Source organism: Prunus avium, chromosome 7 (genome assembly GCF_965620075.1).
Source record: "Prunus avium chromosome 7, drPruAviu1.hap1.1, whole genome shotgun sequence".
Classification (NCBI taxonomy): Eukaryota; Viridiplantae; Streptophyta; class Magnoliopsida; order Rosales; family Rosaceae; genus Prunus; species Prunus avium.
In genome coordinates this window covers 25983898-26007295 of record NC_142290.1, presented here as the reverse complement: position 1 = coordinate 26007295, position 23398 = coordinate 25983898, and the positions used below count along the sequence as shown (strand labels likewise).

At 37.8% G+C, this 23398-nt stretch overlaps 5 protein-coding genes across 6 annotated transcripts; 1 reads left to right on the top strand and 4 right to left on the bottom strand.

The window, feature by feature from the left end:
* Window positions 1-2438: 2438 nt before the first annotated feature.
* LOC110745413 (polygalacturonase inhibitor) lies at window positions 2439-3783 on the top strand. Its single transcript, XM_021945497.2, has 2 exons — window positions 2439-3025; window positions 3173-3783. Exons 1-2 carry the CDS (start codon window positions 2485-2487, stop codon window positions 3622-3624), a joined length of 993 nt encoding a protein of 330 aa, XP_021801189.1. The 5' UTR covers window positions 2439-2484; the 3' UTR covers window positions 3625-3783.
* Window positions 3784-3841: 58 nt separating this feature from the next.
* LOC110745414 (alpha/beta hydrolase family protein) lies at window positions 3842-7051 on the bottom strand. Its single transcript, XM_021945498.2, has 5 exons — window positions 6261-7051; window positions 5541-5625; window positions 5261-5430; window positions 4745-5019; window positions 3842-4286 (listed from the first exon to the last, which is right to left on the bottom strand). Exons 1-5 carry the CDS (start codon window positions 6634-6636, stop codon window positions 4110-4112), a joined length of 1083 nt encoding a protein of 360 aa, XP_021801190.1. The 5' UTR covers window positions 6637-7051; the 3' UTR covers window positions 3842-4109.
* A 3298-nt stretch (window positions 7052-10349) lies between these two features.
* Window positions 10350-12364, bottom strand: LOC110745409 (3,9-dihydroxypterocarpan 6A-monooxygenase-like). Of its 2 annotated transcripts, none has more exons than XM_021945494.2 (2): window positions 11302-12364; window positions 10350-10962 (listed from the first exon to the last, which is right to left on the bottom strand). In XM_021945494.2, exons 1-2 carry the CDS (start codon window positions 12264-12266, stop codon window positions 10368-10370), a joined length of 1560 nt encoding a protein of 519 aa, XP_021801186.1. In that variant the 5' UTR covers window positions 12267-12364; the 3' UTR covers window positions 10350-10367. The 2 variants fall into 2 exon arrangements, with proteins under 2 accessions (XP_021801186.1, XP_088112170.1); XM_088256044.1 differs by having other exon boundaries at window positions 10350-10993; window positions 11339-12363.
* A 1893-nt stretch (window positions 12365-14257) lies between these two features.
* LOC110745416 (cytochrome P450 93A3-like) lies at window positions 14258-16391 on the bottom strand. Its single transcript, XM_021945500.2, has 2 exons — window positions 15436-16391; window positions 14258-14950 (listed from the first exon to the last, which is right to left on the bottom strand). Exons 1-2 carry the CDS (start codon window positions 16348-16350, stop codon window positions 14315-14317), a joined length of 1551 nt encoding a protein of 516 aa, XP_021801192.1. The 5' UTR covers window positions 16351-16391; the 3' UTR covers window positions 14258-14314.
* A 2274-nt stretch (window positions 16392-18665) lies between these two features.
* Window positions 18666-20908, bottom strand: LOC110745415 (cytochrome P450 93A3-like). The gene is made up of 2 exons (XM_021945499.2): window positions 19893-20908; window positions 18666-19410 (listed from the first exon to the last, which is right to left on the bottom strand). The coding sequence occupies exons 1-2, from the start codon at window positions 20805-20807 to the stop codon at window positions 18775-18777; spliced, it is 1551 nt and encodes a 516-aa protein (XP_021801191.2). The 5' UTR covers window positions 20808-20908; the 3' UTR covers window positions 18666-18774.
* Window positions 20909-23398: the final 2490 nt, after the last annotated feature.

Here is a 23398-nt window from a genome sequence, read left to right as displayed (position 1 = left end):
AGAATCCAAAGCTGAAAGATTTCTTCTGTAACTGAAATTGAAAGTTTGATGACATTGAGCAAAACTAAGAAAACCAAAGATCTAGATTTGGCAAAGAGCAAAGAAAAGCAAAGAAAAACAATATTAACAGTAAGGGTTAATGCTAGCTTGTGAATGCAATGGGAGCTGCTCCATTACTTTCATCTTGCTTAAGTCATTGGCCTCCACAAAAAGACAAAAGCCTTTTTTTTTTTTTTTGGCATAGTTACGTATAGACTTAAATTTTCATCCATGTGATGCAATTGAATATAAAATTTTTGTTCGACAAAGTAGAGACTAAAATAGTCAATGATTTATCTCCTCTTCTTTAGCTATCATTTTTTTTTTCCTAACTTGTTCTTTCGGTTGAGAGGTGGACCAAAGCTGAAAACAAGTGGCTAGGGCTAGTGCGAACTCTCATATATCGTAGTAAATCTATGCCACAAATAAACTATTTCATTAATCATTAACAAAAACTCTCCCTCGTGCTAGTGGCCTAGTACTAGCAACACCGATATTGTCCCTAACTTAACCACCTACAAAGCCTAGTATGTGTGAAGCTTTATCGCAAAAGGCCTCGATTATATTAGTAGTGGAACCATTCATTATATCTTGTATTTTATTTAGTCAAATTTCTGTTGTGGGACTTATATTCTTCAACACGCCCTCTCACATGGGACCACTACATAGTGGGTCACATGTGGAGCCAGGTACGCATAGGAGTCAAACATTCAAGCCCAACATGTGAATGCCACATGGGTAAGGGTAAAACCCAATAATTCAGGCCCAATCAATCAACTCACTCTTATACCATGTCAAATTTCAGAGAGACGGGCTAGTGCCCCACTACTAGCAACACATATATTGTCCCAAACTTAACCGTTTACAAAGCTCAATAAGTGTGAGGTTTTATCATAAAAAGCCTAAGTGATATTCGAGGTGGAACCATTCATTATATCTTTATATTTTATTTAGTCAAATTTTTGATGTGGGAATTATATTCTTCAACCTGCTCAAGTTGGATGAATGGTCAAGAGCTCCTTATTTCCAATACTTGACAAAACTGAACAGCGGCTTTAGAATCACATTCCACCTCAAGTATAGTGTTCCTGAACAATTTTTTTTGTTCTTTAATATGAAAGTCTGAAAAAGAATTTAAAAACATTGTTAAAGGATTTTCATTAAAGAAGAAGATGATGGACTCATTGAATAAATGCATGATTTATTAGCAAAATTATGCAAGATAGAAGCATACTTAGATTACACTAGTTGACCAGGATTACAAAATTATTAATTTTTACAACATGATATCATATAAAATGATGGTGTTGTACAGATTGAGTAGAATTCAACATGGCTATATATCAATAATTTTTTATAATGTGAGTTTGTGAGACCAGTAGATCCTTGGGCTGAAAACAGAAGGTAAGGATCCACCGACATGATAATGCTTACTCATCATAGTCAAGTCATACTACAAACCAAACAAGCAAGTACCATTGACTTTCCACACGTTTATTCCCGCCACGAATTCTGCAGTTGAGGAAGACAACTTGGTGAAGCTCAATGTGGTGGAGGGTTATCTGGGATTTAGAGAGATACAATCAATTGAATTAGCTTTCAAAGTCACCTCCATTTTCCAGATCTCAGCACACAATAAATAAACAAAGAGAGAGCCTTCATTTTTGACTTGTTGAAGTTCTCAGCACAACAAAGTTATGCAGCTAGCAAACCTAAAGTTTTTTAGATTTGGCTCCTCACAGTAACAAAATAGCAGTCTTGGTTAGATATAGGTCCTCAGCTTTGGCACTCCACCTTCGCCGCAGGTGCGGAGCTAGGATTCAATGTTTGAGGGGCCTATAAGTTGAAATATAGTATGAAATTTTATATATCAACCTTATCATCTCCTTCTGGATGCTATAGATATACAAAAGGAATTGAAAACAACGGGGGAGACAGGGCCACTTCTCGCCTAGGCCTCCCTCCCCCATTGTAGCCAACCAAACCATGTTCCCATGGATTCCACATTCTTTATCCTTCTTCCTCTCCTCGTCTAAATTTTACTTTCCCCAAATAACAGAGATTATGTGTAGAAAGAATTTATTTTCTTAACCGTAATGATATATAAGTGAATTAATAATATCATGTGACAATATTACGCTCACGTCGAGAATTTACTGCAGATTATGAAAGCAGCCTTTAGCAACTTAGAGAGACTGGCTATTGAATTGCCAAATATATATCATGTTTGAATGGACTACAGCAAAGCATGTTACTTTTGTCATATATATCCATTAAATGCCTCCAATAAGACCTTCACCACCTGTGCAAACTCCAAAATCTTTCGTCATCATATCCATCATCCAAAATCAGAAACACTTTGACGTATATATGCACATGCAATACCTATATATATCCCAACTCTTCGTTGAATCGCAATCACATTTCTCATCCAAAACCCACAAAATGGACCATAAGCTCTCCACCCTCCTCTGCTTGACCCTACTCTTCTCCACCATCCTAAACCCAGCGCTCTCCGAGCTCTGCAACCCAGAAGACAAGAAAGTTCTCCTACAAATCAAGAAAGCCTTCAACGACCCCTACGTCTTGACCTCATGGAAGTCAGAGACAGACTGCTGTGACTGGTACTGTGTCACCTGTGACTCCACCACAAACCGCATCAACTCCCTCACCATCTTTGCCGGCCAAGTCTCCGGTCAAATTCCGACCCAAGTCGGTGACTTGCCGTATCTTGAAACACTTGAGTTTCACAAGCAACCCAATCTCACCGGACCAATCCAACCCTCCATTGCCAAGCTTAAGAGCCTCAAGGAGCTGCGCCTCAGCTGGACCAACATCTCAGGCTCTGTACCTGACTTCCTCAGCCAACTCAAGAACCTCACCTTTATTGACCTCTCATTCAGTAACCTCACAGGCTCCATCCCCAGCTCGCTTTCTCAGCTTCCCAACCTCAACGCTCTTCGTCTAGACCGTAACAAGCTCACAGGTCTGTTCTTCCTTGATATATCTCTTTCTACCAAGCGCCCAGAAAGAAAGATACAACTTTGTTCAAAATTTTCATATAATTTATCTTGATACCGATAGTTAATATTTTCCGTTAACTTCCATAGTTAATACCCTTGCTTGCTTACAGGTCATATTCCGAAGTCATTCGGAGAATTCCACAGCAGCGTTCCAGATCTCTATCTCTCCCACAACCAGCTCTCAGGCACCATACCAACCTCATTAGCCAAACTGAACTTCACCACCGTAGACTTCTCCCGGAACAAGCTCGAAGGCGATGCATCCATGATCTTCGGATTGAACAAGACAGCCCAGATTGTTGATCTGTCGAGGAACTTGCTGGAATTTAATCTATCAAAGGTGGAGTTTTCCAAGAGCTTGACTTCGTTGGATCTCAACCATAACAAGATCACAGGCAGTATTCCGGTGGGGCTGACCCAATTGGATTTGCAGTTCCTGAACGTGAGCTACAACAGGTTGTGTGGTCAGATTCCAGTGGGTGGGAAGTTGCAGAGCTTCGATTCCTCAGCATATATCCATAACCGGTGCTTGTGCGGTGCTCCACTCCCAAGCTGCACTTAATTCCGGCGGCGATGGAAAATTTGGGCAACAATTTCATTGACACTTTGCAGTTATATAGGTGTTTGATAAAATTGGGGCTTCATGCAAATGAGCAACCAGTGCTACAGGCTACAGCTTTATGTAACCAAGAAAGGAATTAATAAGATTTGCTTTGTGCAATTTGCCACCATATAATGAACAAAAATACGAGCGAGTAAACTTATGCCAACAAATCACGTGCTCAAAATGAAAATAGAACAACTTTGCCAGTAAATGTTGTCCATACAATGTTAGGTACCTCGCAAATGAGAATACAACAGGAAATGGATGTTATGAGAATACATCAGGAAATGGGTATTTCATGAAAGCGCCCCCTTTTCCCCATTCTTTTAGGGGGTGTTCCAGATGTCAGCTGTATCTAGTTTTTTACAAGTTTGGTGTGGTGAATTAGAGCTTAAGATTACCATATCAGAATCAGTACAGGGCCTTCACATGTCATGCCAATGTCACAATGGAGCCTCCTTCCATTGCAATCTGTCAAGTCCATCCACAATGGCCCTGCGGAACTCACCGTTGTGGAGAAGGAAAGATGAAACATGGCCACCAGTGACCCATCTTACTTCTGAACCTGGCCAAGCTTTTTGCAGCTCCAGCACAGAGTGTTTTGGAATGTACCCATCATCCTAAAACATGAAACAGCCGAAGGAAAAAACTTGTAAAGCTAAGCAAGACACAAAAATCAGCAAACTAAAGAAAATCTGTGAAATTATTGCACACTACAGAGATCACTTATTTATCAACAGTGAAATAGAGAGGCCAGTTTATCTCCAACATCAAAATTTAGATGGAAAAAAACTTTGAACACTAGAAGCCTATTAAGTAATGCAGAACTTCTACATTCCACAATGACTTACATTACATGGGAGGACAAAGAGAAACAGGAAGAAGAAGCTTCAAAGAATCTTTACATATATAATGGCATTTTTCGTTTTATTAGGAGTAGCATAAATTGGTAGGTTATCATCAAAAGTAGGAACTTGGTAGGTTATCATCAAAAGCAGGAAGTGGTTCCTACGAAGAAATGGGGAAAAGGTAGCCTGATTTGATAAATACTGAAATCTGAAATCTGAAAAATACTTACAGTGGCAGAAACAAATATCACAGCATTGGGACTTTTTGGAATCGGAAAGCGTGTGACATCTGTGAGAGATAGAACATTGCGCATCCTTTCTCTCACCTCCTCAAGAGTCATTGCAGCCTTCTGCACTGCAAGATCCTTTCTCAGTGCCTCCCAAGCAGTGGCATGCTTTAATATTCCCTCACAGAATGCCACAACAGCAGAGTGCGGAGAGAGAAAAGGAAGGGTTGCAACAGGGGTAGGGTGCAGTGATCCAACCATTGCAGCATGTACTCCTCCTAGATTCCACAGAATATTTTGGGCCAAAAGAAGATTAATTAAATTGTGTGTGAGTGTTCCACTGCCAGGGGAAAACTCATTTGATTTATTTGAAAGGAATGGACGAATGCATTAATTTATAGCAGGTATAAACTAAGTAAACGAGTTTAAATTTAAAAGAAACAAATATTTAAACCAAGGAAAGAGAGGAACCAGTTGTTCTGACACTTCAGCTATAGAAAGAGATCTAGTGATTCTTACCCATACTAAGTCCACAAACACCCATCTTTCCGAACCCTGCCTCAGAGTCTAACCAATGCAGGAGACTGCGAGCTTCTTCAATGGTTGCCTTTCCTAATAAAAGCAAGTCACTCACACACAAGAGTTTTGCCCCATGCTGCATCACAGGACGTCTTTGTCCATAGAAAGGGCTGCAATAACATATCTACCTTAATAGAAAAGCTGGAAACTACGCATAGTAATCATGTAGAACTCTGATTTCAATTAGAAAAAGTGTCAGACTGTGCAGTTTGATTTATACCTCTCGAGCACCATGGTTGCAATGTTTTCCTTCAACAATGGTCCACCAAGACGCAACCTTCTTTCAAATGTATGGTCCCCTGTTCCTGCAAAAAAGAAATTACAAATTGTAACCCCAAAGGCTATATAAGTAATTCCATGAAGTGCTACTGTGAAGGAATTCTATTAGCTTGTATTTCCGGGGCTTCTCTACTAGGTTGAATGCAGAAGGACCAGGTCATACCAAAAAGTAATAAGTCATCAGTTATCACAGATTATTCTGAAGACATTTGAACAGATATATAGTCATCCAAGAAATTCCTCCCGACGTTCTCAACATTACCACCCAAAGAAGACCTAATTACATTTCCCAATCAATCATATAGTTACCAGCAATGGCATACTTGAGATAAACAAAACAATTACATTCTGCAACCATATTCATCAATCTTTCAAGGAAAACAAGAACAGTTCCAAATATGGTTTCCCAAAACTGGTTAGCACTTTATGCTAAATATTACTCTTTGAAAACAGTACACAAGTAGAACAAAGTCCTATTTGAATTGTACCCATTTTAAAATAAATAAACAAATCATACCAACAGTTCAAATTTTCTAGCAATTGATTTCTAAATTCTAAAATTTCAATGCTCAACAAATGAAACAGTGAAATCACCCAATGAAATGATTTGCTATACTACAATCTTAGTTATTGCACAGATAAATAGAAAACCAGACAATACCTGCAAGATGAACCACACACGCCATTTTCTGAGGGGGCACAGATTTTGGGACGAGAAATGCAACTCTTGCACTGTGACTCTCAGGAGGCAATGCACTAAGAAGCTGCTCATCACAAGGTGTCCTGAAAACCCCTTCTCTAAGAGTAGCTGTCTGGCTCTCCCAAACTGTTTTCCAATTGGGTTGGATAACAGTGGGAGGCCAATTCTGACCTGCAACTTCTGGGAACAGCTGCTTGATCATTCTCTCAAGCAACTCAAGCTTTGTACCTCCCCACCCTCTTGAAAAAAATTGTGGGCTTATCTTTGTTCTATGCATGAATGCACCATATACATGGTCCAATACATAATGGAGCATTCCAAGATTCACTGTCACCATATTTGAGAGATCCCCAAAAATTCAAACACCAAAATTTTCCCAAAAAGATTTTTTTATTAATCAATTTAAACTAAACCCAAATGGTAATATTTGCAAATTCACTTTCTATAGCTCAAAATCTTATATGGACCGATAAGAACCCAGAATCCAAAGTGTTGAGAAAAATTAGAATTTGGAAACTTTCTCATATAAAAATCATGATTTGGGATGAACAGATTAGAAATTACTTAACCAGAATAAGAAAATTTTGAATCTTAGAGAAAGCGCTAAAACTATAGCATTATAAATCAATAGGCATTCATAATCCAAAAATCAAGGAGAAGACGTGAAGATGAAATTGGTGAGACCAAAGAGACGATAGGAGACAGAGGTGGTGAGAGACGAGAGAGAGAGAGAGAGAGGGAAGAGATCTACCAAACAAAAACAAGCGAACAACAAAAACTATGGGCTGAGAATAGACCTGTCATTGACACGGTGGATTGGGTCCACGTGCCAACTCATGCTTTATCCATTCTTATTAGTTTATTTTGTGCTGCTTTCGATGATTCTAATAATACCTTTTTTAAAAAATAAAAATTTTAAAAAAAACTTAGGATAGCTTGGGGTATATTCCCTTGCTTGTTTTCGTGGCTGTTCTTTTGTGAAGCTTTTGGCTTGATTGGAACTTGGAAGTGTCGGGGCAAAGAAGTGAATAGGAAGTGTTGGGTCTTGTTATTTTGCGTTTGTGTGTAAACCTAGTTAACTCTAACCTTATTCGTATATAATCGTGTCATGTTCTGATTGGCCCTTATTTCATATGAACAGAAAATTAAACGCTGAATTTCCTTTTTATCTTAATTAAAATTCGTACTTATACATGTGTGTTTGAATAGGATAATAAGTTGTCCCAAGTTGAAAGACTATCACTTCTCATCTCACTACACTTTGATTGTGCCTTAAACTTGCTAAAAAGGATGAGGGTTAGAATTGGACTTTACTTCAAACTTCTCATTGTTTTGCTATATCCTTATCGTTCTTCAATAATACATTCTTTATCCAATAAAAACTAACTTAATCCTAAATACTACGTATCAACATAATAAGAAATAATTCCATAATTATACCATTACTCATAAAATATATATTGAAAATAGGAAAATGAATCATATGTTCCATATAATAATAGTTAAATGTGTTTGTCATCTCAAAAGAGAGTTACTCATTTTTCTAGTGGGACTTATCTGGCTTGGGCTAGGTCCAGATCTGGCCTCAAATGAAAAAAGACACTTTCTAATGCATGTGTTTGGCCTAAGACAAGATAAGGGGTTGATTTAGCCCAAGTGCTGGCCTGAGCAAGAGTGGGCTCTACAATTAGCTTTTTTTTACCAAAAAGGGTCACATCTTTTCCAAATGCAATGGCCTATGAGGCTCTGCCACATGGCCCTCCAAAAGCTATTTTTTCAACGGCAAATTGTTGGGTTGTTCTTTTTCTTTATATTTTTTGTTTGCAACAACTAGTTGCTTCCTAAGCTGTTTTATTTTATTTTTACAGTTTGCAATGGCTAGTTGCTTGATGGTTTTTTTTTAAAAAAAATATTTTTTTTATAAAGGTTTCAAGGCTAGTTGAGCCTTGTTTTTACCTTTTTTAAAAAATAAAATAAAATATTTAATATACTCCAAACCTTTTTTACTTGTTTATTCTTTTTATATTTCTACATTCAAACCTTAATAAATAGGCTTTCATCTTCATCTTTTTCTCTTATCTCTATACTTCAAAATCCAACACTTGGATATCTTTTCTTATCATTTCATAATGAAGAGATTGTTCAAGAAGATGAATCGAATCGTGAAGAAGATGATGAGAGTAGACGTTAGAAAAATGCTTTTATCCTTGGGACCATGGAAAAATTTCAAAGCTCCTCCTCCAATTTGCCCACCAAACCAGGTTCTCAAAACGGTCGCGAATACATCAACCGATATAGGGAAGACAATGACAAGATGCTCAGGAGAGATTATTTCATGCCAAGACCGGTATACTCATCCACTTGTGAAAACATTTCCAAATCCCAATAATGAGAGGAAAAATATGTTTTCCAAGTACCAAGAGGCATTGCGTAAAGACGTTGAACAATGTTTTGGTATATTGCAAGCTCAATTTGGCATCATTCGGGGGGGCTATTCGAATGTGGAATAGGGCCACCCTTCAAACCATCATGATAGTTTGTGTAATCCTGCACAACATGATTGTGGAGGATGAGCATGCCGAAGATGAAGAAGATTTAGATGTAGAAGAAGTTGACGCAATGAACCCAAGGAAAGTAAGAATATATGAGCGACTAGATGATGAAGAACTCGAGCCAGTGGGTGAGACGGACAAAATCTTGGCGGCTTTATGGATCGTTATGCACAAATTAGGTCTAATTATGTTCATGATAGTCTCTAAAATGATCTAGTTGAGCATGTGTACCAAAGGCACGAATATATGCTATCTTAGTAACTACAAAATTAAATGAAAAAGAAAAAAAAAAGAGTTTGTCTTTTTTCATCAAAATTGTTGTTCCAAATTATGGCTCAAAATTGTTTCCAAAAATAAATTTTTGTGTTGTTTTTCTTATGCTTTGAAATTATTTTTTTTTTAAATCATAAATAAAATAATAATAAACTAACATAAGAAATTTTGAGTTTTAGCCCCTAGTCCCTAGCCCCTCACCACCACTAGAACCACAAAAAATTTAAGAGGTTAGATTTTGTAAATAGTACCATTTTGAGGGACTAAAACAACACCTAGCCCCTTACCACTTGCCCTTGCATTAGACATGCTCTAACCTAATTCATTCATTATTCGTGTTAGTTGACCGTGTCATATACATGTTGGATCTTTCAATTGGTTGGATTTACTCATGTTTGTCTGCAAGTCAAGACCTTTTTCTACTGGACTAGACCCCGTTGACAAGTCTATGTTGGTATTAAATTGTGTTTGCAAAGACTACACACCATGATGGAAAAACCCCATAGATTTGTTAATGAAAAAGATCCCTTGTTGTTTCAACAAACAAAAAAAAAAAAAGATCCCTTGTTGCAACTTGTCATCATGATCTCTTTTTTTTTGGTCGGATCATCATGATCAAGTATTAGGTTGTGTGGCAAGTGGCATTACATTTTAGCCTTTGCATAATTGTCCCACAGACTACGCAGATCTTAAGCTGCATCTTCATTTTTTTTTCCCAAAGTTATTCCATTATTGTGAATTCCACTTTTGATTTTATAATCTTATCTTATTGTGTTGCCTTAAATTATGGTCTCCCACTAGTTGTTTGGACTGAATGCAATATTCCAAATTTGCGTTATTGTTTTCATCCAAAAAAAAAAAAAAAAAAAAAAAAAAATTTGCGTTATTGCCAAACTGCACATTGGGTTGGTGGACCTGGCTGGAAGCCTGCGGTAGGAGAGATAGGTATATGTATGAGGGAAGCCCCAATTTAGATTCAAGATCACATTAATCTCCCACCATTCATTCATGTGGTATTTCTTAACATCTATGATCAATCATATCAGCTCAGACCAATAAAAGGGGAAGATCAAAACTCAAACGGGTAAGAAAGGGACATAAAAGAAGAACCACATTAATTTGATAAGAGTCTTTGAATTTTTCACCTCCTCTATTTAAAACGTGGGAATGCAGTAATGTCCCAAAATCTTCATTTGGTCAAGCTTGTGAAAACTTTTTTGCCATAACATTAATTGATCTTTGATCAACAAGATAAAAAGGGATTGAGCCTAGCCACTGGAACACAAACTAAGGGATGAGCCCTTGGAAGTGTTAAGCCAGGTCCCTCTTCCATGTCAACAATACCACTACCATTTCCTCCCTCAAGTTTCCATTCAAAGCACTGAATCATAGCAGCAAGGGTTGGCTGAACAACCGCTACTGCAAGTGAGATTCCAGGGCACCCTCTTCTTCCACTACCAAATGGCAACATATGAAAATGTTGTCCCCTCATATCTAACTGGCTTTTCAGACTTCCCTCTTCAGTCATAAACCTCTCCGGCTCGAACTCCAATGGCTTCTCCCAGTGGTTCGGGTCTCTGTTGATAGCCCACACATTCACATACAATCTGGTTTTTGCTGGAATCTCATAGCCAACAATGTTGCAGGCTTCAGTTGACTCTCTGGCAATTAATGGGCTTGTAGGGTGAAGCCTTAGGGTCTCTTTCATTATGGCTTGTAGGTAAGGAAGGTTGGAAATGTCTGATTCTTGTACTAGTCTGTTTTTGCCAACTATGGAGTCAATTTCTTGTCTTGCTTTCTTCATCACTTCTGGGTGGTTGATTAGCTCAATTTCTTGTCTTGCTTTCTTCATCACTTCTGTGAAAATGTACCCAATACTAATTAATAACCAAGAATTGCTTGATTTGCATATGCTCATCATAGCACTTAGAAATAATCAATCTATTTCAATCAGTGAAAACAGTAATGCTTTGAGCATGTACATTTTCAGGAGCAGAGAAGAAAAGGATTTCTTCAATTACTATTTCATCTACAGATCTGGTGTTACATTAATTTGATAGCTTTGACAATGACAATCATTAGGAGCTTAATGCAATGACCTCAGAGTTTTAGCCTGATTGTTGTCCTTTGACAAATACTACATAATGAATGAAAGAATGAATGCTTTAACAAATAACAGATAGTGAAATTTTGTGTCAAGATCAGAGTTATGTACCATGATGAAGGCCTTTATGTTTATTCTACTCAATCTAAACTCTGAGGTCTCATCTTCGGATATGTCAAGTAAAATGTCAAGCAAATCCTTAACGGCATCACCACCTTCACCAAGTTCCTTCCTTTTCTTCCTTGCCTCTTGATGCTCCTCTATAACCCTCTCCATCATTGTCTCGAACGTATCGCGCAATTCCTTAACCCTTTTCCCAAAGCCCTGCAAATCCAAGTTCTTACAAAACCAAATTAAATCCGACAAGTTAAGCCTCCCTTTAAGCTCAGCAGTAGCTTTCACCACCTTCCTGACCACATCAGCGTCTCTTTCATTTGTAGACCAACTCTGCCCCATAGTCATTCTTGTTATGATATTATTCGTTATCGTCATAAGCGCTGCTCCAACATCAACAGCCTCAGCTGCCTTGGCCTTCTTTCGGATCAATTGTACAAAACTTGTCAACTCTTCGCGCCGGATGGGAAGGAGCTGATCCAGTGTTCTTCCACCAAGAAGCTCAGAAACACATAGTTTCTTCATGAATCTCCAGTAAGGTCCATAAGGAGCAAATGCAAAATCAGACGATCCATATGCGAGGTAATCAACAACAGCCATAGAAGGCCTGCTGGAGAAGGAACCTTCATGAGTCTTGAGGAACTCTTTGGCCATGTCTGGTGAGGAAGCAACTAAACAAGGAACAGAACCAAGAAAGATGTGAATCAAAGAACCGTAGCGGCTAGACAGCTTGTGAAAAGCTTGGTGAGGAATTGGAGCAAGGAGGTGGAGATGTCCAATGACTGGTAAGGCCATTGGACTTGGTGGAAGCCGAGGTTTGTTCTGAATTTTGGTGAGTATGGTTCGAACCAGAACCATGGAGACAAGGAAAAGTATAATGTAGCCTTGGAAATCTGCTTCCATGGTTGATTGAGGGTTGCTCATATGAGAAGCTAAAACACTAAGTCATTTGCAGGGGTTTAATTCCTGAGGAATTAGATTTCCTATATATTAATGTTGAGACTTTGAGCCCTCTGTACACCTGTTATATAAAGAATGAACTTTACTAAGTGGAAGAACCACTTTACTAAGTGGAATAGAGTGGGTAAGATAATATACGGATAAGAACCACTTGAGATTAAAACATAAACGAAGAGCTCGTGCTTGAAAAAAAAAACAATAATTTTAGTGACATGCGCAAAACATGATGAATTTATAAATTACTCAACTAGCATACCACTGCCAAAGGAGGCTTCAATAACAGATTAAGACTACTTTGGCTCTTTCTACTCTTTTAAGAAAGAGATGTTGAGTCAACGGAATCTAATTTAGTGGAAAAGACCCTTGACTTGCAGACCAATAGTCTCAGGTTCAAACCTTCAAGGCACATTGGTAGTGTGCAGAGACGGACCCAGGATTTGAAAATGAAGTGAGCTAAATTTACCTTGAGGTACAAACCTACTACAAAGATATGTGCGTGAAGGCGGGGAGTGGGGTTATGTGCAGGGACGGACTCAGGATTTGAAAATGACGTGGGCTAAATTTACCTTATATACAAACTTATTGAAAACTCGATGGTACGAATGAATTTCATTGATAACAAAAAAATTCACGGGGACATAATGAGCCTTACCCCTCAAAAACCCCGTATCCGATACCGCTATTAAAATAACATATATTTAATAACGGGGGACATATGAATTTTCAGACACCACAATTGATATCAAACTAGCCTATTCTCTTGCACGGTATAAATTTTCTGACACTACATTTGATATCAAATTAGCCTCTCTTAACGAGCTCCCATGTGCGAGAGGCCTATGAAGCGCAAGCACGTTAGTTTTTTATTTCGTTTATACTATTGTTGTGTTGGTTAAATGACAGGGGTTCGAAACCCGTTTGAAGTACTTTGTGGCAAGAGGCAAGACGAACCTCGAGCGGGGATTAATCCCACCCTTTGGGTGTGGGGACACCTCGTGGTATTTACCAAAAAAAAAATGACCTGTCTATCTTGCATATGAAACATCATTACAATGAGCTCATTGCACAAATTGGAGGCTGCTCCATTCACCACATATACAGAGACAGAAATTATGCTGCAGCTGCTATTGCAAATTGGGTTATAACTTAGCGCTAGGTGGATGTCTCCTTGATGAGGCCCCAGGCTGGCTGGAAAATATCCTTATTGATGATATCCTTGGGATCGCTACAGCCCGCATGATACCTGCTGCTGCTTAGTTTGTTTTGTTTGGGGTTTTCCCCCCCTTTCTCACGAAAATAAAAAAAACATCATTACAATTTTGCGAGATGCCTCTTTTTAATCATACACTCGGAAGCGCAACATTTTTATTAATTTTGTAACACAAAAAATGTTACTTATTTTTATTAAAGCTATACTCTATTACAATCAACCTTTTCACAATGAAAATTAATACTTGGTCAATCTAAGTTCCAAACGAGGCTTTTTAGTGTGCTCCGAAAATATATAAATAAATAATATAAAAAAAAGAAGAAAAAAAGAAGTAGAAATAATTAGCAATGGAAACAACTGCCAAAGAAAAAATTAAAGCAAAAGAAATTAACTGAGAAGGCACATGATGTCGTTCATCCGTAGAGCCTTGTGATTGAGCTTTGTCTTGAACTTTCTCTCTTTGTTGGACTTTTTATTTATTTTTGTTCTTGAGTGATTTGCAGATAATGATTCGTGAGATTGGGTGGGGTTTTTTCCAATGTGAGCCAAAAGTAAATAGAAAGTAGCACAATTTGATAGAGTAGATTAATTATATACGACACTGCTCTGGAGAGCCAAACATATAAATTATAGTCTAATACGTACACAAAAATAACTCATTAAAATTATAAAAAGAAAAGCTTTTACATACATATCAGACTGTAATTTTTCTGCAAAAAGAAATAGTTCGTTACAATAATTTTTCTTATATTAATATTCGAGTAGACATTAATCTGCTTTAAATTTGATTCTTAATGCCGGATCAAGAAGATGGGAAGGGGTTGAGCCTAGCCACTGGAACACAAACCAAAGGATGAGCCCTTGGTAGTGTTAATCCAGCTGCCTCTTCCATGTCAACATTATTGCACCCTCCTTCAACTTTCCACTCAAAGCACTGGATCATAGCTGCAACTGTTGTCTGTACTACCTGCAATGCAAGTGAGGTTCCAGGGCACCCTCTTCTTCCACTACCAAATGGCAACAGATGAAAATGCTGCCCCCTCACATCCAACTGGCTCTTCCCACTTCCCTCTTCAGTCACAAACCTCTCCGGCTCGAACTTCAATGGCTTCTCCCAGTGGTTGGGGTCTCTGTTGATAGCCCACACATTGACAAACAATCTGGTTTTTGCTGGAATCTCATAGCCACCAATGCTGCAGGCTTTTGTTGACTCTCTCATAATTAATGGGCCTGTGGGGTGAAGCCTTAGGGTCTCTTTCACTATGGCTTGTAGGTGGGGAAGGTTGGTAATGTCTGATTCTTGTACCAGTCTGTTCTTTCCAACTATGGAGTCAATTTCTTGTCTTGCTTTCTTCATCACTTCTGGGTGGTTGATCAGCTCTGCTAGTGCCCATTCTATCGTGACAGCGGATGTGTCGGTTCCAGCTGTAAATATATCCTGTGAACATGTATCCAAGGCTAATAAATAATCAAGAAGTGCTTCATTTGCTTATGCTCATAGCATTTAGAAATTTATTGTGATTTTAAGTTTTCCTAAGCAAGCTAACGTCCGGCCTTGTGGAAAAAATTTGTGTAAGCCGGTTATGCATGTAACCTTCTTCTTACATCATGCATATTGTAACAGAGAGCTTGTACAGAGGGAAGCAAAACTACGCTCCAAGTCAATTTAACAACATATAATCAGTGATTGTTTATGCTTTAATGAACTCAGAGTTTCTTGAACTTGAAGCAGTGTTTCATCTACAGATTTTGTGTTACATTAGTTTCATGGATCGAATATTTCTGTCAATCATTAGTATATTACTACATCACTTACCATTTAACAAATACTAATTAATAAATGAATGCTTCAATCTTAAGTAGAGGCATTAGCTATCAGGGAATGAGCAATGAAAGTTGTGTGTAAAGATCAGAGTTATGTACCATGATGAAGGCCTTTATGTTTACCATACTCAACCTAAACTCTGAGGTCTCATCTTCTGATATGTCAAGTAAAATGTCAAGTAAACCCTTAACTGCATCATCACCCTCACCAAGCTCCTTCTTCTTCTTCCTTGCCTCTTGATGCTCCTTTATGATCCTCTCCATCATAGTATCAAACCTATCGCGCACTTCCTTAAGTCTTTTACCAAATCCCTGCAAATCCAAATTCTTACAAAACCAAATGAAGTCTGACAGATTAAACTTCCCCGAAAGTTCAGATGTAGCTTTCACCAGCTTCCTAATCTCATTAGCCTCTGTCTCATTTGCAGAGCAACTCTGCCCCATAGTCATTCTTGATATAACATTATTTGTTACCGTCGTAAGCTCTACTCCGACATCAACTGCCTCAGCTGCCTTGGCCTTCTTTAGAATCAACTGTACGAAACTTGCCAACTCTTCACGCCTAACGAGAAGGCATTGATCAAGTGTTCTTCCACCAAGAAGCTCAGACATGCAAAGTTTCTTCATGAATTTCCAGTAAGGTCCATAAGGAGCAAATGCAAAATCAGCTGATCCATATGTGAGATAATCAACAGCAGCAATATAAGGCCTGTTGGAAAAAGACCCTTCATGAGTCTTGAGGAACTCTTTCGCCATGTCGGGTGAGGAAGCGACTACACAAGGGACAGAACCAAGAAAGATGTGAATCAAAGATCCATAGCGGTTAGACAGCTTGTGAAGAGCTTGGTGAGGTATCGGAGCAAGGAGGTGGAGGTGTCCAATGATTGGTAAGGCCATCGGACTTGGTGGAAGGCGAGGCTTGGTTCGAATTTTGGTGAGTACAATTCGAACAAGAATTGTGGAGACTAGCCACACAAGGAAAAGTATGATGTAGCCTTGGAAATCTACTTCCATGGTTGATTGATCTTTGTAATAATCTTGCAAAAAGGCGTTGATCTAAGGCGTTCTTATATAAGGAGATGAAGCACTGTTTTGTTCTCTAAAGTTTTTAGTTCTTGAGGAACTGAAATTCTTATGATTTGAGAATCTGTTTATTCTTGTAAGACTTGTTATAAAAATCATATCGCTATTTGTTTACATTTTAAATTGTTTGTTTCTGGTTACATTTGAAAGCAACTAATCATTGGAAAGCCTGTTGTGTACTGTTCTAAGGTTGGGGAGCAGAGGCTGGGTCAGCAGCTGTGTTTGGTGCAACATGGGAGTTTAAATGACAACAAGCGTGCATGCATGTATTGATTACAACGTTGTTCTTGTCATAACTTCTTTGTTTCAAATTTTCAATTGGTTTAAAGCCGGCTATTTCCAAGTTTTTATATGCAAGCATTTGGTCATTCTTGCTAGTTGCCATCTGCAGATGATTAGGTCAAAGACCAGTTTTCTCCTTTTGGTGGGGGGGTTGCAGGATTTCAACCCACATTCAACTTTTGGGCTTATTATTGCAATATTCAGCAACTTCTATATCTTGAGGATTTATATGAAGGTATAGGAAACCCGTATTCTATTGCTTCTTGGGTTTAACTTGAGGTTAACACCATCTGACTTCTTGATACTGAAGAAATACTATCCCAACAGTACCAAGCAATTTTACTTTGATGCTGCTATTCTTCTTTAATCTTCCTCTTTGGGCTCTAAGTAGGCACGAAGCCCAACAACTAGAAGACCCTGCAGTATCTTGAAACAAAAACTTGCCTAAAATAATAGAGAGACTGTAGTGAGGGGTTTTAACTAGGGTTTATAATGAGCTAATCCATCCTTTCATACGGAATTATTGGGGATAAGTTCAGAAATAGCCCAAAAATCACGATACCACACTCGTTGTTCTCTATCTTTCAGATCCTAAAATCTTTCTTTTTAATCCCTCTCTCTAGAATTCACGATCTAGCGGATCCAACAATTGGACCAAAATGTAATTTCATGAGTAATTTCAAGTAATGTTGCTCCTAAAAATTGACCAATCTTATGTTATTATATATATTTTTTAAAGAAAGAAATGGTAGATCTTCAATGTATTTTTGCCTTAAAAGAAAAATTATTTTTAAATATAAATTGTGTATACGCATTTATAATTTACCATTCAAATTCAACTTTATTTTGGAAATTGTTAGGTGAAATATATCGGCCAGTGGATGTGGACAATGCCATTATGGTATGCAACACAAATGGTACTCATCACCCTGTTATAAATAGTGACTCAATTCTACAATTCTTGTCATCCTTGATAGAAAATCCTCGTTAAATTCTTTAGTATATATGTATCCTTTTTTTCCTTTCTCTTCTAATAGGCATATTTTATCCTTTCTACTGCAATAGGGTCATCTTGCGAATTCTCTTTTTTTTTTTCAATTCTAAGTCAATCGCTCCCCTTGTATCTTCTTATTAGAGGGAATAAAAGGGGAGTTTTAGAATCATGGAGGAAAATACCTCCATCCTTAGATTTTCGAATAGAAAGCGAGTCCAAGGACAACTCTTAGTTCAAAGTCTATTAAGACATCAGATTGACGATTTACCAGAAATTCAATTTATGTCTTCCCTCCAATGTATATTTTCTTTCTCTATAATTTCTGTCATTTACAAATTCGACATAAATAACTTCAAACACTGAAATTATTAATTGCCAAAAATTTAAAAGACGGATATCTAAATTTCGTCATTTAAGAATTCTATGCAATTTTCAAGTCCTTCATCCAAACGGAGGGTAAGTTACTTATTTTTATTAAAGCTATACTCTATTACAATCAACCTTTTCACAATGAAAATTAATACTTGGTCAATCTAAGTTCCAAACGAGGCTTTCTAGTGTGCTCCGAAAATATATAAAAATAAAAATAAAGACAAGAAAAAAAGGAGAAGAAATCATTAGCAATGGAAACAACTGCCAAAGAAAATATTAAAGCAAAAGAAATTAACTGAGAAGGCACATGATGTCGCGTTCATCCGTGGAGCCTTGTGATTGAGCTTTGTCTTGAACTTTCTCTCTTTGTTGGACGTTTTTGTATTTTTGTTCTTGAGTGATTTGCAGATCGTGATTCGTGAGATAGGGTGGGGGGGTTTTTCAATGTGAGCCAAAAGTAAATAGAAAGTAGCACAATTTGATAGAGTAGATGTATTATATACGACACTGCTCTAGAGAGCCAACATATAAATTATAGTCTGACACGTACACAAAAATAACTTATTAATATTATAAAAAGAAAATTTTGTACATACATGTCATACCTTAATTTTTCTGTAAACAGAAATAGTTCGTTACAAGTATTCTTCTTATATTAATATTCGAGTAGACATTAATCTGCTTTAAATTTGATTCTTAATGCCTGATCAAGAAGACGGGAAGGGATTGAGCCTAGCCACTGGAACACAAACCAAAGGATGAGCCCTTGGTAGTGTTAATCCAGCTGCCTCTTCCATGTCAACATTATTGCTCCCTCCTTCAACTTTCCACTCAAAGCACTGGATCATAGCGGCAAGTGTTGTCTGCACAACCTGCAATGCAAGTGAGGTTCCAGGGCACCCTCTTCTTCCACTACCAAATGGCAACAGATGAAAATGCTGCCCCCTCACATCCAACTGGCTCTTCCCACTTCCCTCTTCAGTCACAAACCTCTCCGGCTCGAACTCCAATGGCTTCTCCCAGTGGTTGGGGTCTCTGTTGATAGCCCACACATTGACAAACAATCTGGTTTTTGCTGGAATCTCATAGCCACCAATGCTGCAGGCTTCTGTTGACTCTCTCAAAATTAATGGGCCTGTGGGGTGAAGCCTTAGGGTCTCTTTCACTATGGCTTGTAGGTAGGGAAGGTTGGAAATGTCTGATTCTTCTACCAGTCTGTTCTTTCCAACTATGGAGTCAATTTCTTGTCTTGCTTTCTTCATCACTTCTGGGTGGTTGATCAGCTCTGCTAGTGCCCATTCTGTCGTGATTGCGGATGTGTCGGTTCCAGCTGTGAATATATCCTGTGAACATGTATCCAAGACTAATTAATAATCAAGAAGTGCTTCATTTGCTTATGCTCATAGCATTTAGAAATTTATTGTGATTTTAAGTTTTCCTAAGCAAGCTAACGTCCGGCCTTATGGAAAAGAATTTGTGTAGGCCGGTTATGCATGTAACCTTCTTCTTACATCATGCATATTGTAACAGAGAGCTTGTACAGAGGGAAGCAAAACTACGCTCCAAGTCAATTTAACAACATATAATCAGTGATTTTTTATGCTTTAATGAACTCAGAGTTTCTTGAACTTGAAGCAGTGTTTCATCTACAGATTTGGTGTTACATTAGTTTCATGGATCGAATATTTCTGTCAATCATTAGGATATTATTACATCATTAACTAATTAATAAATGAATGCTTCAATCTTAAATAGAGGCATTAGCTATCAGGGAATGAGCAATATTAGGCAGTGAAAGTTGTGTGTAAAGATCAGAGTTATGTACCATGATGAAGGCCTTTATGTTTACCATACTCAACCTAAACTCTGAGGTCTCATCTTCTGATATGTCAAGTAAAATGTCAAGTAAACCCTTAACTGCATCACCACCCTCACCAAGCTCCTTCTTCTTCTTCCTTGCCTCTTGATGCTCCTTTATAATCCTCTCCATCATAGTATCAAACCTATCGCGTGCTTCCTTAAGTCTTTTACCAAATCCCTGCAAATCCAAATTCTTACAAAACCAAATAAAGTCTGACAGATTAAACTTCCCCGAAAGCTCAGCTGTAGCTTTCACCAGCTTCCTAATCTCATTAGCCTCTGTCTCATTTCCAGAGCAACTCTGCCCCATAGTCATTCTTGATATAACATTATTTGTTACCGTGATAAGCTCTGCTCCGACATCAACTGCCTCAGCTGCCTTGGCCTTCTTTAGAATCAACTGTATGAAAGTTGTCAACTCTTCACGCCTGATGGGAAGGAGTTGATCGAGTGTTCTTCCACCAAGAAGCTCAGACATGCAAAGTTTCTTCATGAATTTCCAGTAAGGTCCATAAGGAGCAAATGAAAAATCAGCTGACCCATATGTGAGATAATCAACAGCAGCAATATAAGGCCTGTTGGAAAAAGACCCTTCATGAGTCTTGAGGAACTCTTTCGCCATGTCGGGTGAGGAAGCGACTACACAAGGGACAGAACCAAGAAAGATGTGAATCAAAGATCCATAGCGGTTAGACAGCTTGTGAAGAGCTTGGTGAGGTATCGGAGCAAGGAGGTGGAGGTGTCCAATGATTGGTAAGGCCATCGGACTTGGTGGAAGGCAAGGCTTGGTTCGAATTTTGGTGAGTACAATTCGAACAAGAATTGTGGAGACTAGCCACACAAGGAAAAGTATGATGTAGCCTTGGAAATCTACTTCCATGGTTGATTGATCTTTGTAATAATCTTGCAAAAAGGCGTTGATCTAAGGCGTTCTTATATAAGGAGATGAAGCACTGTTTTGTTCTCAGAAGTTTTTAGTTCTTGAGGAACTGAATTTCCCATAATTTGTGAATCTCTTTATTCTTGTAAGACATGTTATAAAAATCATATCGCTATCGCTCAGGGGAAGATTGCCATTAGATTAAGACAAGTTTAATCTATTTGTTTACATTTTAAATTGTTTGTTTCTGGTTACATTTGAAAGCAACTAATCATTGGAAAGCCTGTTGTGTAGTGTTCTAAGGGTGAGGAGGAGAGACTGGGTCAGCAGCCGTTTTTGGTGCAAAATGGGAGTTTAAATAACAACAAGTGTGTGTTAATCTATGTATTAATTACAACGTTGTTCTTGTCATAACTTCTTTGTTTCAAATTTTCAATTGGTTTAGAGCCGGCTATTTCCAAGCTTTTACATGCAAGCATTTGGTCATTCTTGCTAGTTGCTATCTGCAGCTGATTAGGTCAAAGACTAGTTTTCTCCTTTTCTTTCTTTTTCCTTTTGGTGGGGGGTTGCAGGATTTCAACCCACATTCAACTTTTGGGTTTATTATTGCAATATTCAGCAACTTCTATATCTTGAGGATTTATATGAAGGTATAGGAAACCTGTATTCTATTGCTTCTTGGGTTTAACTTGAGGTTAACAGCATCTGACTTCTTGACACCGAAGAAGTACTATCCCAACAGTTCCAACCAATTTTACTTTGATGCTGCCATTCTTCTTTAATCTTCTTTTTTGGGCTCTAAGGAGGCACGAAGCCCAACAACTAGAAGACCCTGGGCCTCGAGACCCCACAATATCTTGAAACAATTCTTGTCATCCTTGATAGAAAATCCTAGCTAAATTCTTTAGTATATATGTATCCTTTTTTTTTATTTACTTTCTCTTCTAATAGGCCATATTTTCTCCTTTCTACTGTAATAGGGTCATCTTGCGAATTCTCATTTTTTCAATTCTAATAAGTCACTCGTATAGGGAATAAAAGAGGAGTTTGAGAATCAAGGAGGAAATTACCTCCATCCTTAGATTTTCGAATAAAAAGCGAGTCCAGGGACAATTATTACTTCAAAGTCTATTAAGATATCGGATTGATGATTCACCAGAAATTAAATTTATGTCTTCCCTGCAATGTATATTTTCTTTCTCTGTTGTTTCTCTTTCCCTAGTACTTTGGTGTGCTTTCTAGTTTGGAAAATACTTCCCTTCTTATCAAGTAAGTAGGAGCTCCTACATTCCTGCCATTAGCAGTGTGACGTGTGTGTAGAAGTTTTTCTTTTTGTGTTTTTTATGAATTATTTTTGTATATGTGTCAAATTGTGATTCGCATGAAGGAGGAGTATTTCCTTACCGGTAAGGAGTCAAGTAGTATACTTCTAGTTTTTATTTTATTTTATTTTATTTTATTTTATTTTTCATAACATTCTTTCTTTTCATCAAAAGGGGTGGTGAATTTGAACTTGAGATCTCATCTACCATTAAGAAGAGCGATACTACTAGACTAAGAGGTAGTTGATTATTATTCATAACATTCTTAAACTGTTAATGTTTTTTATTGTTCTAGTTTGTGCTTTTTGTTTTCCAAACCATTATGGAACCAATCACTGCAGCCACTGCAAGCGCAATTGCTATGTAGCTTAAGCTAATTACAATTGCTTCAGAGAGGGCTCGACTGGAGGAACAACTGAAAAGGCAATAACCATCTCTATCAAGTTTAAGAAGATGGCGGATGAAGATTCACATAGTGAGAACACCACATAGAGGAGGATATTACCAGGTATTGAGACCGGACCATAGAGCCTTAAACTTAAAGGGTGGAAGTTAGGGGTGGGACTGCCGGGAACATGTTTATGTCAGGAGCAGTGGACATGTTTCCCATTTCAATACTGATTAGGGGTGGGTATCGAGACTGGAAAACAGAACACCGAGCCGCACTAGATAAAAAAAAGGGGGGGAAAAATCTGTGTTGACTAAAAATGTCAACAAATCGGCACAGAACCAAACCGGTTCCGATGCCGATTTCATACCTTAAAAAACCAGACCGATTGCTTTTTTTTATATATTTATTTTAAAATTATTTAAGTTCAATGCTTAATTTCTAATCCTATAACTAATATTTCCCCAAGCCCAACTTCAAAGTACCTTTCTTTTCTAGGCTCAATCATCTCTCTTTACATAAAATTGGATCAATTGTGAATTTTTAATCCCAAAAATTAAAATTTTAGTTGGAATTTATAAAAATAAATATTTTGAAAAATAAATAAATAAAATATTCGTTTCGAAACTGGAAAAACTGGAAACCGCATTGGAACTAGTTTAAACCTGACTGGTCAGTTTCATAAATTTTTTTCACCAAAACCGAACCGAACTACACTGGTTAAATAGTACCGATTCAAATTTCGGTTTGAGGTGGAAACTGAACCGACTACAATGGAAGAGGGAGAGCATATGGACTGCATCCATTAGATCTTGATGAGAATGGATCTATATCTAAAAAGCCCATATTTCTTTTTCTCTAGTTGATGTATAAACACAGGG